Source organism: Notechis scutatus, chromosome 2, assembly GCF_049901735.1.
Source record: "Notechis scutatus isolate UNSWTSFEM ecotype Mainland chromosome 2, rNotScu1.2, whole genome shotgun sequence".
In the NCBI taxonomy this organism is placed as follows: domain Eukaryota; kingdom Metazoa; phylum Chordata; class Lepidosauria; order Squamata; family Elapidae; genus Notechis; species Notechis scutatus.
In genome coordinates this window covers 86,751,058-86,766,941 of record NC_142010.1, presented here as the reverse complement: position 1 = coordinate 86,766,941, position 15,884 = coordinate 86,751,058, and the positions used below count along the sequence as shown (strand labels likewise).

General features: G+C 39.3%; 1 protein-coding gene across 4 annotated transcripts in view; it reads left to right on the top strand.

The window, feature by feature from the left end:
* Positions 1-15,884, top strand: part of PRELID2 (PRELI domain containing 2) — a 111,385-nt gene that overhangs the window by 24,705 nt on the left and 70,796 nt on the right. For all 4 annotated transcript variants that reach the window (XM_087955394.1, XM_026687900.2, XM_026687907.2 and 1 more), the window contains exons 5-6: positions 13,139-13,244; positions 15,571-15,635. In XM_087955394.1, the coding sequence (XP_087811520.1) occupies positions 13,139-13,244; positions 15,571-15,627 (163 nt within the window). In that variant the 3' untranslated portion in view covers positions 15,628-15,635. The remainder of the gene's footprint in view (positions 1-13,138; positions 13,245-15,570; positions 15,636-15,884) is intronic.

Here is a 15,884-nt window from a genome sequence, read left to right as displayed (position 1 = left end):
AACTTATGCCAACCCTGCAGCTGATTTAATAGAATTATTTCCGATTATTCACAAATAACAACAACCAAAGAAGATGTGTGTTGTATGTATGTGTGTATTAACATTGCAACTGGGACTGGAGATTAAGACTCCTACTTTTAGTCCAGGGATGTCAAACTCAAGGCCTGCGGGCCGCATTCGGCCCATGATGTGGTTAGATCCAGCCCGTGGGGCTATCCGAGTCTACCCGCATCACTTTGGCCCAGTCTACTCAATGCAGGGAGGAAAGATCAGGCCAGTGAAGCTTCAGCCTGGTATACCTGGTGCGAAAAGGAAAGATCAGGCCAATGTAGCTTCGGCCCGGTCTACCCAATTAGGCCAGTGTGGCTTTGGCCTGGTCTACTCAATGCAAAGAGGAAACATGCCAGCAGTTTGAGAAGTGGTATCAAGCTGACCCATGCCTACTTAGTTGGCCACACTACCCAGTCAGCCATGGCCCCTGGCCCCCCAAGGTCAACCACAACCCTGATGCAGCCCTTAGTGAAATTGAGTTTGACACCACTGTTCTAATCTATTGGTTGCATTGCTCAGAGGCCACTGGATAATTTCTTGAAGTCTCCAATCCTAAAGGGCCATGGGAGGATAAAAGCATTGTCCTAAATGCCTGCATGAAAGTCCCATCAACACTTTTCTAAATTGTGAGACTGTTGGTAATTCTATTGCAAATACTATATATTGTTATATTTTGGGAATAACACAAGAGAAAAGCTTGCTTGGCAAATGTGTTTATGTGAGTACACAATTCCTTAAGAAGGCATCCTATATTGATGTAATATTTTGTTTGTAACAATAGGCTAATATAATGTTTTGGGGCTGTTTTGTTAAATTGAAATAGAAAATGCCATATCCCTCAATATAAGCAAAGACAACCCATCACTGATCATATTTTTGTCTGGCATGTTATAAGAAACTTTGATTTGAAAAATATTTCAATGCAGTTCATTGCTTCTACATTTAAAAATATTTATTCAAAAGAATTGAAGATAGGGAAATATCTGTAAAATAAAATGTGCTACATGCACAATGAGGTTGACATATGCAGAAGTTATATTGAAAGTACATTTTTTCATTGAAAATTCATAAAGAATTACCCCCCGCCCCCAAGAAAGCTGTGGTTTGTAAGGTATATTTTCTAAAATCTGGTTATACTTTAATAGTAAAGATTTCATCAAATGAAGGCGAACTTGGTTTTATTATTGAGCTGCTTTGCAGTTGTTCTGAAAAATGAGCAAAAAGTAATGAACCATTGATAAAAACAGGAATGGCATCCAGACAATTGTAGTATAAAAGAAGAATATGTGGAGCTTAAAAATTGTCTTGCATGTTATAAGCACCTGGCTCACTGCAATAAATCTTTTTTAGAAAGCCCCATGAAATAAAAATTTAATGTAATAGTAACCAGTCCAAAGTTAATGTATTATAAAAAGTTAATATTGGTTGAAGTAAAAGATATATGGATTTTTTTTTAACAGAGACTTTTGTATGAGCACTGTTTTCTGCAAGAATGCATTTAGTCGATAATTAGAATATTTTGGAGCAAATATTAGTCACTACGTTGTATTACATGGACACACACAAAAGAGGTGCCACTTTGTTCATGTGGACTGAGACCCATTTTCCTATGGTTTGAATATATGAAAAGCTGTGTGCAGAGATATTTTTAGTCTGTTGGTTAGAATTAATTGGATTAAAAAAGTGTTGGTTGAGAAGGATATGCTTTTGATTTCAGTCTTGGGTATGAAAAGAAAGCATAACTTAGCATTAGTTTTTTATGGCTCACTTTTAAAGACTGGAGTTGTAGAGGATGAAAAACAGAGCAAATCAGTTGGGAATGTTACATGAAAGTAAGTTTTGGAAACAACAAGTCCATTACAAAAATATATTGATCAGCTTCTTATCCTGAAGTGAGAGGGACATTCAGGTTCCCAGGAAAAGGATATGATTCTCCAGATGAGCTGTTCAGAACATCCATTGATTGGGATGATGCTTCTGTTGCTCGTCTGGTAGGCTGGGTTTTAATTGTGAGGACGCTTCCTCCTCCATGGGACTCCTCCCTAGCGTCCCCAGTTTTTGCTCAGCCTTCATGGATACAGGCAGCTTAATTTCCTTTCCCTTGGCCGGAATAGCAAAGGCTTCAAAAAGAGACAACAAAAAGGTTTGCTTTTAAACTCTAAAAAAAATCCTTTAAGGCTCTTCGTATCAACGAGCCAAGCAGCTCCCTACAGCATATAACATTGAGCCGAGGGAGCTCACCGTAGCTTCGGATAATGATCTCCTCGCCCCCAGGGCGATCGGAGGCGATAACGCCTCAGCTGCATGGCTAACAACTTATATTTCTTAGCCCGTGCCTTTACGATCTATTCAAGCCAAGCCGCTGTGATTGCTGCCACCCTGCTCAACGGGAGCGGCTCCATTTTAAAAGGGTCCGAGGCTTCTCTCTCTTCCCTGGGAACATGGTTTGGGGTGGGGGCATCAGCGCCCATCTGCCCCACCGCGCCTTTTTATTCAGGGGAAACTCTGCAATATCGACTCCCCACAAGGCGCAGAATTGCTGCTAAGCCTATTTTACTCATTATGCGCCTAAAGAGATAACGGCGGCATTGCAGACTCACTAACCGCATGGTAGTGATCTGCATTTTATTTCTGGAACTGTGAGAGGCCTTTCTTCTCCCAAGCAGGGGTCTCCTTCCTGGAACCCAGGGGAAATCACCCTAATACATACATACATACATACATACATACATACATACATACACACACACAGACACACACACACACACACATGTATGGTATTAAGAAAACAAATATGTATGTATGTACATATGTATATGTATATGTACATTGATATTCAGATATAATTATTCTATTTTGGACCCTTATTCATTAAGGAGGAAACTGTTGGCTTATGCCCTCACAGAATTAAACAGCAGCACCACAGCGAGCACCAAGGCCGGTGTCCGCCTGTGCAGGAAGCTGTTGCAAGCCTACATGTTATTTCAACAGTTCTTCCTTTCTAGGCCTATGAGGTGTTCCAAATTTGGCTAATTTGGAAATAATAATATTAATAACAAAATAATAATAATGATAATAATAATAGGAACAAGAATAAGAATTCCAATATTCTTATATAAGATTATACAAAACTGGGGAGCATTGTTTTAGGGTTCCCTGGTCATTGCTGGTTCAGGCCCCTGGGCGTGCCAACCGCCCAATGTTTCAGCCTCATTAACAGTAAAATCTAATAAGTAGTCACAATGGCAAGCGGCAGTAGCTCCAGAGCCACAACCTCAAGAGCCATGTCAAATTCTTAAAACAAATTGAAGCATTCTAAGGGTACCTCCTAAGCAGCAGAAAAAGAAGCCAACAGGCGCCATAAGGTCCTAGAAAAGCACATGAAGAAGTTCATGTGGGAGGCTGAAGAAAATTCTCAAACCACCAGGCCTACTTTGGCTCCAATCCCCCTCTGCAACGCCTCCTGGATCTGTCTGTGTAATCCAGTGCAGCTGCACAACCTCAAGGTAGCCCATCTAGATCAGTACAAGTGACACGAAGGACCCCTGTGGCCACATTGCTCCAACAGCAGCCAGATTCCATCAAGATGATGACTTACTGGAAAAGATCCCTGCAAAGATGAAACTGTGGATGGAATTAGCGATACGTCAAGGTACCTCTCCACAGGAAATTCTGTAGTTTCAGATATACCCCCACAGGGTATATAGAAGGAGCAGGGGCATATTGATCGGGTGGAGCCAGTTCTGCTCAAATTTTAGTTAGATTCTCATCTTCTCACAATAAGAGATGATGGTTGATGCTACATCTTGATGACTAAAACAACGCCGGCGTCATTTTGTTTATAAGAATTCCATGGCATTATCTGTTGAGAGGCCATTTCCCCTCACAAGGCTCTCTCCGTGAGGCTCCAGGGGACATTTATGCCGATTGCTGACTTCTTTCTGAGGTTGAATAACAGGCTTTTTTTTAAGTTGGCAGCCCTCACAGAATATAGCAGCACAATAACAGCGAGCGCCAAGGCCTGTGTCTGCTTGTGCAGGAAGCTGTTAAGGGCCAGTGACTGCAGGATTACCCAATTGCAATTCAGGTCCTGAAAGGTGTCCTCTATTTGGCTTCACAATTTGATTCCATATTCAGTCATCTAATTATGAGTTTGGTAACAGCACAACAATTTATGTTAGTAGCTGTGCACAGATATAACAAAAATATTATCAATAATATAATATTAATACCAATATTTATATGAATAATAATATATAATAATAAATTGAATTTACCAAAAAAAGGGGGGGATCAAATATCAAGAGGATTCCCTGCCTCTGTTCACAGCAGGCCTTTGGACCAGCTAACGGTCCATTAATATTGTAGATAGATGATAGATAGATAGATAGATAGATAGATAGATAGATAGATAGATAGATAGATATAGATATCTTGCCTCGTGGGCTTTAGGTCAGAAACTTCAAGGGCAACCAAAAATACCCCCAGAGGACAATAAACCATCTCAAAGTAGGTCAAAACGTCCTAGAGAGACCTCTAAGGCTGTAGAAAAGGATGCCAAGAGATGCCAAAAGGTGTTAGATAAGCATATTATAAAAAATGCATGAGGGAGGTTGAACAGAAGTCTCAGTCCTCTTCCCCAGCCAGGCCGGTCCCAGTTTCAGACACCTTGCCTCCATCCCTGGATCTCTCAACACCATCCAGGAGAGCCTCAGAGGGACCGGTTCAACCCAGGCCTTCAGCATCGCTACTTGCCTGACAGACAGTTGCGGGATCATGCCAGAATACCTCCTCCCAGAGGATATCCCTGACAAATCGAAGGCCTGGAGGGACATGGCAACTTGAGGGGGCATCACAGCCGGGGTATAGCAGAAGTTGATGGCTAGGCAGCCTCCACAATCTGACCTCGATTCTCACTCGATTCAGTTGCTATGCAGAACGGACCTTTATTACCAGCAGGTACCTCCTTCAGAGGAGTGTTATATAATCCAAGTTACACATTCACATGATGTACAGGATGAGGGAAAATTAGACAACCAGATGGAACAGGTTGAGGAAGGGTCTATTCACAACCAAAATCTGTCAGAGGCGGATCCCCTAAAAAAGGGGGGCATGTCAGACATTGAAGGCATTAAGCCAGACCAACCGATCTTATGGGTCTGTTTCGCCCTCAGACATGTTTCAGGTCTCTGTTGTTCAACGCAAAAACTACTGCCTGCCTTGATATTCCATTCCCCTTGGCCCAGCAATTGTTACTTCAAGGAGGGGTCAGACGATTTAATCTTCTTCCAACCAATAATGGAAGAGGAAGTAGTACCTGTCCCACAGAGGTTCTTGGACCTTGTCCAGAAACAAGGGGTCTCTTCAGTGGTGTATTCCCCTCTTACAGGATATGATAGAAAAATTTTAATTTGGTTTTCTGATTTCACTAAATTTCTTATCACCACAGTAGTAGATAAAACAATGATGGCAATTATCATCCTCCTCTGCAATTTCAGCTGAAGCAGAAGAGGCTCTCAAGCTAAAAGATATACAGGGTCGAGTTGTCTCCATGTAGGGCATGTCAATCTGATGTGGGGGCATAAGAGTGGCATCGGCTGCATCCTTTTTTACTAGACCGTCTCAGGTAGCTCCGGCATCTGAGGGAAATCATCTCAAATTCCAATATCAGGGCCCACAAGGATGCCGCAAAGCTCTTAGAGGCCACAGAATTTTTCTGCGGACACTAAATTGAACTCTATTAAATTATCTGCTTGAGCCAGGGCATCTCAGGTTACTGCTTGCCTACTGCGATGGCTCAGACATTGGCAAGCAGATATCACACAAATAATGGAAGCTTGCTTCCTCCACAGTATCAGGAGATAAATTGGTTGGTGCTGCCCTTGACCCATCTCTGTTAGAGACAAGAAGCAGAAAATAAGTTCCTCTCTTTTCGTAGATCCCAAAATAGCCCTTCCCAGCTTTTTGGAGGGTTTCCTTCATATCCTCTACCAGGAACATTTCTCTCCAGACTCCAAGGTCCATCTGGATGCATGAATCACCAACAGTTGGATAGTTTCTGATCTTGGAGATAGATACTGTAGGGGAGGGCAGACCAAAAGAACCTCTCAAGGAACAGGAAACAGAGGTCTCTGAGGCACAATATAGGCCTCACGACTGTGCCCCTATTGGTGGAAGGCTCAGGCCTTTCGCAGACAGATGGAATTCCTCTATCTCTGATTCCTGGGTTAGAGATAACAGAAGATTAGGCCTGGATATAGAATTTCCATCCTCTCCCCAGAAATTGCAGAGGCAATTTTAGTTTTAAAATGACTTAATCGGTCCCTGGTTTATAGGAGGCTTAAGATGAGTATACTGAACTCCATTCTTCTGAGCTTCAGAAGGGGCGACTTTCTACTCTCCATTGACTTAATGGAGGCCTATCCCCACATTCCAATTAGATCCTCACATAGCAAACCTCTTAGTTTTTGTTATAATATTCAACGTTTTGAATATGTTGCCCTGTCCTTCGGGTTGTCATCTGCCCGAGGTTGTTACGAAGGTTCTGACTGCTCTGGCTGTCCATCTCAGGGGAACACCTGTTAGACGGCACTGTTATTTAGATAACATTTCTTTATTATCTTTTTCTTATAAACAGGCAAAAGGAGAGGCCTTAACATTGGTCATCACCTGGAAAGACTTGTAGTCCATTTCTCATCACCCACGCATACTCAAGCTTCTTGTGCGAGGCTACAAACTTATGGCCTCCTGTAATGCATTGATATCACAGGTGGGACCTCAACAAGGTCCTTACCGCACTTACGAAAACTCCTTTTGAGCCCCTGTAGACCACGAGTCTCCATTTTCTAACGTACAAGGTTGGTTGCCATTACATCGGCCAGTCGCATCTTGGATCTAGCCGCCTTGTCAGTTAGACAGGAGCTCTGTATTCTTCATACAGATAGAGTAGTCCTTAGTCCAGATCCATCTTTCACCCATAGATAAATTCAGGTTTCCACAGACCATAGGAACTGATACTCCCGTACGTTTGTCTGAGACCGACATAAAATCTGGTATGACAACGGTACAGTCTAGATGTAAGGCGAGCTCTGCATATATTTTAACTGCATGACGTGTGTTAGGAAATGGAGGTTTTCTTTGTTTCTTTTCAACCACCCACCATTGGGTGCAAGACCTCTTCCTCGATGATCAGTAGGTGGCTGAGAGCACAATTACCAAGTCCTACGAGACACAGTCTCTTCCTGTACCCAGGGGCATCACTGCTCATTCGACCTGGAGCACTGCGATGTTGACATGGGCCACAAGCACCAAGAGGAAATTTACAAGGCGGCAACATGGGCCTCGCCATCACCTTTTATTTAGAAACTATTAGAATGATGTCTTCGCCTCTGTGGAGGCTGCCTTTGACAGGAGAGTGTTACAAAGGGTCCATAGGGACGAAGAAAAAGGGGAATCCAAACCAGACGGAAGCCCTCCCATAGGACACACCAAGCTTTGGTATGTTCCATTCGATGCTCTGAACAGCTCATCTGGAGAAGGGGCGTTGGTACTTAACTGACACGCCCTTTCTCTGTGAGCTGTGAAGGGCATCCATCCCCATCCTTATTCATCTGGTGGGGAGCTATTCCGGCCGAGTATTAGAAAGGGTGAAGGAGAAGAAATATTTCATCACTTCGACTTCGCCAAAACTGGAGATGCTAGGGAAGAGTCACGTGGAGGAGGATGAGCGTCCTCTCAATTAAAGCCCAGCCTACCAGACAAGCGACAGAAGCATCATCCCAATCAATGGATGCTCTTCACAGCTCACAGAGAAAGGGTGTGTCAGGTAAGTACCAACGCCCCTTTTCATCCTAATATAATTGAAACAGTGAAGGGCATCAGTTTAATTTTGAACTGTTTTCCACTAAAACATCTCTATATTATAATTCCTGTTGGACTCTAATATTAATCAGGGTTTAAAATGAGATGCAGTATTTCCATCCTTCAAATGATAATGGTAGTGATTCTGAAATTTCATTTCAATAGTTGGGAGAGTCTTTTCAAGTGCCAGTTGACTTAGCAGGATAAGTCAAGGATAAATGTTTTTGTAGATTATATAAACAGAACCCATGGTTCCTAAAAATAAAGGGATTTCTAGGGGTTCTGTGTAAACTCTGATGTAGTCCCAGGGTTTAATTTGGAAAGGAGGAATATAAAGTATTATCAAAATCTTTAGCAGAATGGTCAACAAAAGCTAGCTTGTGCAACATGACTGCTGATAGACCTCAAGAAAAATTCCCTTGTATGAAACAGTAAACTGACATATGGTTTGCTATTTCATGTCATGGACCTGCTCTTTCTTTATAATCTGGTGCATTATTTTCTTTGGACTTCCCAACCACTAAGTAATCATCTTTTTTCCTGATGATAAAATAACATAGGCTAATGCACAATTGATACACTGTGACGGGAGAAAAGAATAATCTACTAATGTTGATTCAGAAAAGACAGCGAATGATCCATCAATTTTACCTTGCAATTTCAAGTTTAAGTGTCAACATCTTCTCATCTGTTAACCTTAGATAGCACTTAGAGCCAAATGTAGGCTTATCTCTTTAATTTCTATTGACAATAAAACAAAGGAAAAACTCTCTGGCTCAGATCAAAAACTTACCTGGTCCAATTTTTTTTAATGCAGTAGCCAAGCAGGTGTTTTCAGGAGGCTCATAAATCTTGGGTTTCTGCCTTTCTCTATGCTTACATATTTTCTTTGTGGATTTCATTTTTTTCTTTTCTAATTAATCCTGAACAACAGACCATGCTTAGTCTTTACTGTGTCATTCTGTATGTTTAAAACTTTTTAAAAGATTCTTTGAAAAATATTTTTCTATTGTTTTCTACTGTGAATCTATTGCATATACCACTCACCCATGTCTATTTGTAACCTTCAATTTGGCATAACTCTGCTTCATCGGGCAGCAGTTTTTCAACCAAGGTATTTCAGGTGAACTAAGTCACAGAATGCATCCAAAATCCTATCTTGAAATTTAGTAAACTTCTGGCTTCTTCAGCAGACTTCATTACAATGGTCAGTTGCTGTCCTGTGATTGGCATTTCCAGTGCTCCCTGACAACTTTTCAAAGTCAATGGGGAAGCTAGCAGGGAGTCTAAAATCAATTGTGGCAGGAACAGAGGAAGGAAGGAAGGAAGGAAGGAAGGAAGGAAGGAAGGAAGGAAGGAAGGAAGGAAGGGGAGGGAAGAAGGGGGGAAGAAGGAAGGAAGGAAGAGGGGAAGGGACAAGGAGGGAAGGAAGGAAGTCTTCTGATGCTCCCTGCTATCTTTCTCAAGGGAATTCAGTAAAGAGCTGGCAGGAAGTTGGAAATTGCTCCACTCCCACTTTTTTTTTTTTTTTTTTTTGCCCAACTATGAACATTCTCTTTCTGTGCTTCGGTAAGGAAATATATCCGTAGTGATTACCCAGCAGGATATGGGTTGTATAAGTAAGACTTGGTGTCAGAGACTTCCATGGATATTGAATGTTCTTTGCTATGACTAGTTAGCTTATTTTGAAGTGTTTCTATCCATCTTAAGTGATTTCTACTCCTATAGTTAAATTCCAGTAGTGGCAGAAGCCTTTGGCGGTAAATAAACAAATGAAATCTTTGCACGGCAATATTGTAATGATAAAGTAACACGTTTTGCGTATAAGATGTTTTTGCCCTAAAAACGCCTCAACTGGGGGTGTCTTATCGCGGGCGACGTCGGCGGCCGTCGGGCTCTCCCTGCACGAAGCCCTGAGGAGCACTTGGCTTAAGCGCTCCGTCTTCCTTTGTTTGAGCGGGGTTTTCAAAGCTCTGCCGGAGGCAGCCTCGTGGGGCTAATTTCCGGGGCCTCTTCGTTCCTCCCGACCTCCCTGCGCCTCTGGGTCCCTTCAGCCAGCGATTTTCCACTAAAAAACCAGGCGGGGCTGCTCCAACGCCACTCACCGGGAGAGCGGGCGGGTTCGCCCGCCGCGTCTTCCTGCCTTTGGGCCTGCGGCGCCTCCGTGGCTCGGTTTCCCTAGGGGTCTCCTTCGTGCGGAGGCGCGGGGCGCTTGCCGGGTTTTTTCTTCTTTTTCAAGTGATAAGTTCACAAAAACTAATTCATTAGAAAAAAGAAGCTGAATATTTATTGAGTGAGCTAAATAACATAAGCTAGCAGAAAGCAAGGGGGGTGGATATTCTAGGAAAAAATGGTGTGAAAATATGCAGAATCAATGTTTACCAAGCGAATAAAGTTCTTACAATGTCAACACAGAATTACTGTAGGATTATACCTTGAAATTATCAATTATAAGTTATCAATTATATACAAGATACAATTTGCCCCCACCTTGTTGCTTTTCTGAAAGGCCCTGAAGATGTGTTTTTGTCAGTGGACCTAGGGACCATGAATGGAGATGAAGCCAATGAAATGGTTGATCTGATTGTGTTGCTCCCATGGAGGAGAGGGTTTTTTAAAATTAGTTTTTATGTTTTGAATTTTTTAATATTGTAAGCTGTCTGGAGTCACCTGTGTGTAAGTTGGGCAGCTGTATAAACTTGTATAATAAATAATTATGGAATTTGGAAAAGCTCTGTTCTAAAAATGAAGATGAAATGAGAAGATAAAACAAAATGTTTCTGTATGGTCTAGAATTGATAATCTTAAGGAATTAATTCTACAGATCTTTTTCCCTCTCTCTATGCGTTTATTGGTTTCTTTTTTTGTCCAGTTTAGCTTTATTTATTATAATACATCTTAAATTCTTTTTATTTCATAGAATACTTTTTTTCCTTTGTTGATGCTGTAGATTTCTATATTTCACTATTAAATTAAAAAACAACAGAGGGATGTGCAACAATCGTGTATAAGTGGTAACCAGCACAAAATCTGGCTATTCCTGCAATAAATGCTTTGTTAATACAAACAGGCTAGCCATTCTGTTGTATATTCCTGCCCTTGTTCAGTCTACTGCTATGAATTACATCAGCTGTGCCAGTAACCAAAGTGGCTGCCAATTTTGGGAGCTTCAGGAAACAATGTCAAGAATGACAAGTGCACGCCAAATTTTTTTGTATTGTCATTTAGAGTGCTATTTAGATGTAAACATTTGTATCTACAGTAATACCTCCTGCAATTTTCTGTAGTATATTACACACGGTTCTGATTTCAAAGGCATATCTATGTAGTGCAGTGAAATTGTGAATTGGCCTTAATTTTGATGCTGGGGATGTGGGGCTGAGAAACAATAACTTTATACTTTCTAGCGGGATCTAAATATTTGGACAGAATATAAAGAAGGAGGAAGTTGAAGATTAAATATCTGCTTCTGTTTTGTCTTTTTTTAAAAATTATAAACAATAGTAAATAACAACATAGTGGAGACATTATTATTAAGCATTAAGGTCATAGATAGAAACTTTTTGATATCATAAATAAATGCATGGAATTGTCTATCAATGCCATTCGTAGTTTTAATTGTACATTTCAAGCAACTGTAATTTACATTTTAGAAATTATATTGAATAGTGGCAAACTTTTCTCTTTAAAGTTTTGACTTATCTAAACCATCAGGATGCTAACAATTTCTAGTTTATGTTTCATAAAAACCACTGTACCAAGCAACTATCTGTTTTTAATAACGTGATTTTCACATCTTATAATGCAATAAAGCAATTACTAGGGGGAAAAGACCACAATAATTTGCATAGCCCTTCCTTCTCCATGCATGCATGCATATTTCTGGTGTATTTTATACAATAGCTCAAAATAACTTTGAATGTTTACTATAGACATGCTTTGCTTTCTGATATTCATTCATACTTATGATTATATCACTTTATCAAATACCTAAAGCAGTCTGTTGCTTAACGATCTGACAAAGTAAAGCTACCCCTCCCTTTCTTTTTCCTCTTAATTTTAATAGTCTATTTTAAAATTTAATAAGTATCATAGATAGTTAGGTACTGTCCAGTTGGGTTCAATTCCTCGATCAAACTGAAATTGATGATATATCAAATATTATCTGGACATGCCTTTCATAAATACCAATGCAAGCTTGTTTAAAGGTGAAATGAATAATATTCAGTTGAATTTCTTCTGAGGAAGATAAGCAATGGATTGCAGTCGTTGCCTTTCAATTAGGAATGCGAAATTTGATAGTTCTCTGTCTTTTATATGGATATTTTATTTCTTCCAGCTTTGAAAGTAATAACTACTGTTGGGGTGGGGGGTGGGAAAGAGGGAAATGGCTGTCGACAGTTTCTTTGGGTCACACATGTATTCAAGACATGATTATTAAATGCCATTAGAAAACAGTGCTGTCATATTACTATAGTAGAAACATAGCAACCCATATTATATGTACCCCTATTTGTAGAGTTGAGTTAGAGCAAATAATCTAACATTTTCATTAATAATCACTAATGAAGTTTAAAGTAGAATATGTTATTTACATATTCATTCTAAAACACTGTATCACTTATTGTATGTTATATATTATTTCCGTCTTTTCCCTCCCTCCGGGGTTCCCCCCCCCCCCCCCCCCCCCTCTAAGGGGGGCCCCCCCCCGGGGCGGGGGGGGGGGGGGGGGGGCCCAGCGGGGGCGCCCCCGCCCGGCCCTTTTTTTAACGGGGCGGGCGGCCTCCCGCAGCCCCCCCCACACATATTTGCATCACGCAGACATATTTGGTGACATAAGGAAGATGTGAAATTTAATGAACTAGACATAAAACCATAGCCAAACCTCCCACACTTTTATAGTTTGTGATATGTGACCTTGAAGAGATGATTTGTAATATTTTCTAAGCTTTGACTTCATTATTATTCTAAGAACAGTTTAACACATGGTTTTGGAATTCATAATGACCATGACAGCCATGACAACCAAAATATATGAAGCCTAAGGCATTTTTCTATTTGTGTATTTGACTGATTCTTTTTGTCATTAGCAAGTGTGGGTGACTGGATCCTTTATTAGTGGATTTTTCTAGTCCTACCTTATGCATGAAGGCAATTGGGTGACCTTACTTCAGGCATTCTAGGCATTTAGACAATGGTCCAATTCAGTTACGTTTTTATTTTGTAGGACAGAGTTTGTTCAGAAAGGAAATATAACAGTAAAAGGCACTGGATTGCTGAATTGCTTACTGGAAATTTTTGCAAAATCCTTTTTAAATCAAGGAGTCAAAAGGGTAAGTGCTTTTTATTTTTTAATTTAATTCCCAGGTTCTTGATATCTAATGTGCTTTCTTCTGCTATGTATAATATTCTAGTTGCTTTATATTAAAATGTGTCAAAACAAGTATTGGTACATAAGACATTCCCATATATGTATTTATTAGACTAATACAATAGGTCACCAGCTGCCTACATTGCATTTATTCAAAGTTTTTATTCAGGCAGAACTTGGGTGGTGAGCATTTGAAGCAGAGTTATTCATATAAGTGCCTCATTTTCAACTAATCCATTTAATCATAAACTACCCCTGAGATATTTAGCTAGCAGAAAATGTGGCTATAGGATGCTGCTGCTGATAGTTGCTTTGTCGTGGTATCTTCCCAGAATCTAATTATAAGACTGAATATATATATTTATTCACAAACAGACACATTGATCAAGCAAATATATGATCGTGTACATTATAAAATGGATCAGAAGAAAAATTGAGAACTAGCTCTTTTGAATAATGTGAATAATTCATCCTGACCCATTTTGGGGCTCTTGGGATTATTGTCAGAACTAGAAAAACATTAAGATTGTATAGATAGAGCATAATGAGATGAAGTGATGTTACATGAGATATTTTTATATTTATATTTATTTTTATTGATAACTTTGTTTTAACTCATTGGTCAGGCTTATTGTGGGATGCTGCCAAATATACTCAGAAACTTTATTTCAGTGATTATTTGACATTCATCTTACTTGCAGATGGTTCACCTTTTTCTTTCAGATGTTTCCATTCTCATCCCTTTCTGTATTAATAATATTGGCATAAGCAAAACAAGACAAATAAGAGATCAAAAGAATTTTCAGTCAGAAGTACATGGATGCACTGGCTTGCACCTGGTGCAATCTTAAGAATCAGCAAAGTCACATGATGCAGCAGATATTATAACATATTGAAACTAATATTAAATATAGCTTTCTTTTATATTAATTTGTTTTATGTGAGATATAGCAAGGTGAAGTAAGCCCATGATTACCTATAGATGAAAATCTTACTACAGAGATCAGTTAAATTCTATTGTCTACATTTGCACATAACAAACAAGGTTTGTTACAACAAAAAGATCAGCTTAGCTGATAAAATGACAACTATTAGAACCTCAGTTGTAAGGAATATATTTATTGGGCAGTACCATTATTTCAGTCATATATGACTTGCAATTGATCATTAGTCATTTTATATATTGCTTTTTTTCCTCTTCTTTCCTAACCCCTATTTTAGAGGCAGCAATGCTATGAGGAAGAAAGGGAAAGCAGCTTTCACATTGTGAACATAATTGATTCAATAAATAACATGTTAAGATTTCCAGTGCAAAACTCAAGAGTTCTCACATTTGTCAGTTCGTGCTGTATTTAGTAAATGGTGGCAAACTTAATTTAGATGGATGAGCTGTATTAGTCAGTTCTCACTTCCTGTGGAGATGATGAAAACAGATAAAGGAGCTGCAAGTTCCAATATTTAAAGTTTATAAAGAAGCATTTTGCAAGCCATTCTGAATTTTTAAAATGTGGATCATTTGGATTATTGGTTTGTAACTGATCCAGAGTTGGCACGGTAAACATAATTTCCAAATTCTATTGGGAAAAGAAGATTTTACGGTGTACTGCATTGTTTGAGCTGCCAGTTCTTTGTTACATATACAGAAGTTTCTCCTTTACCAGAGAACAAAAAGATCCCAATTAGTGTGGGGCCTTGAACTACAGCCATTGACATCCATATCTGAAAACCAACAGAATACAGTAAATACTATAATCAAACTACAAAATTTTGATTGGTACCTGGTCAAAATTGCAACAAGCTATAGCTCTAGGTTCCAGTTATGTATATGTTTATGTGTATGTATATGTATACACACACATATATTGTCACCTCACTTCCTGAAATATTTGCAGATTGTGACCAGAAAGACATTCAAAATTACTAGCCAAAAGCCCTTCAAGCACTTTATTCATGAAATGTTAAGAATCTAAAAGAGAAACTTTTTTTAGGAACTTGTAACTTGTTTTATTGCTTAGTTTTCTATGTAGATTTTTACTTGAGAGCAGCTTTCCCAAAATCGTATGATATGGATAGAATTTATAGAATGCCTTGTTGTTTGACTACTTCCCACAGGACTCTTGTGATTTTATCCTGAAAGTTAGCAGTTTATCAGTGAAACTTGTAAGAGGTTCAGTGCTGGAGGACTCCAAGGGATGGATCCAAGTGTTGATAAAACTGGAAAATGCATAAGGTTATTTGTAAAATACTTAGATTTCAAAGTGATCTAGTCTTGTGATGTTTTTTTACAGAGTATTTCAATCATGGAAAGGCTTCTGCAAGACCAGTTTGGAGGGCCTGTTTTATAGTAAAAAATGTGAGTGTGCAGATGAAATGTTTTATTCAATGCAATAATTAACCAAGAAAGTTAAAAGATTTTATAAACCATTTGACTCTGAGCCTATTTGAATAATCCAATACTTAATTTTTGCTTGTACAAGAACTTTCACAAGTTTCTTTTTCTTTATAAAGAGTTTTTATTTTTATTTTTAAAAATATACACATACAAAACATAAAAACATAAAACCATCTTCCATTTCATATACATGCAGTGTGTCAGTTGGTT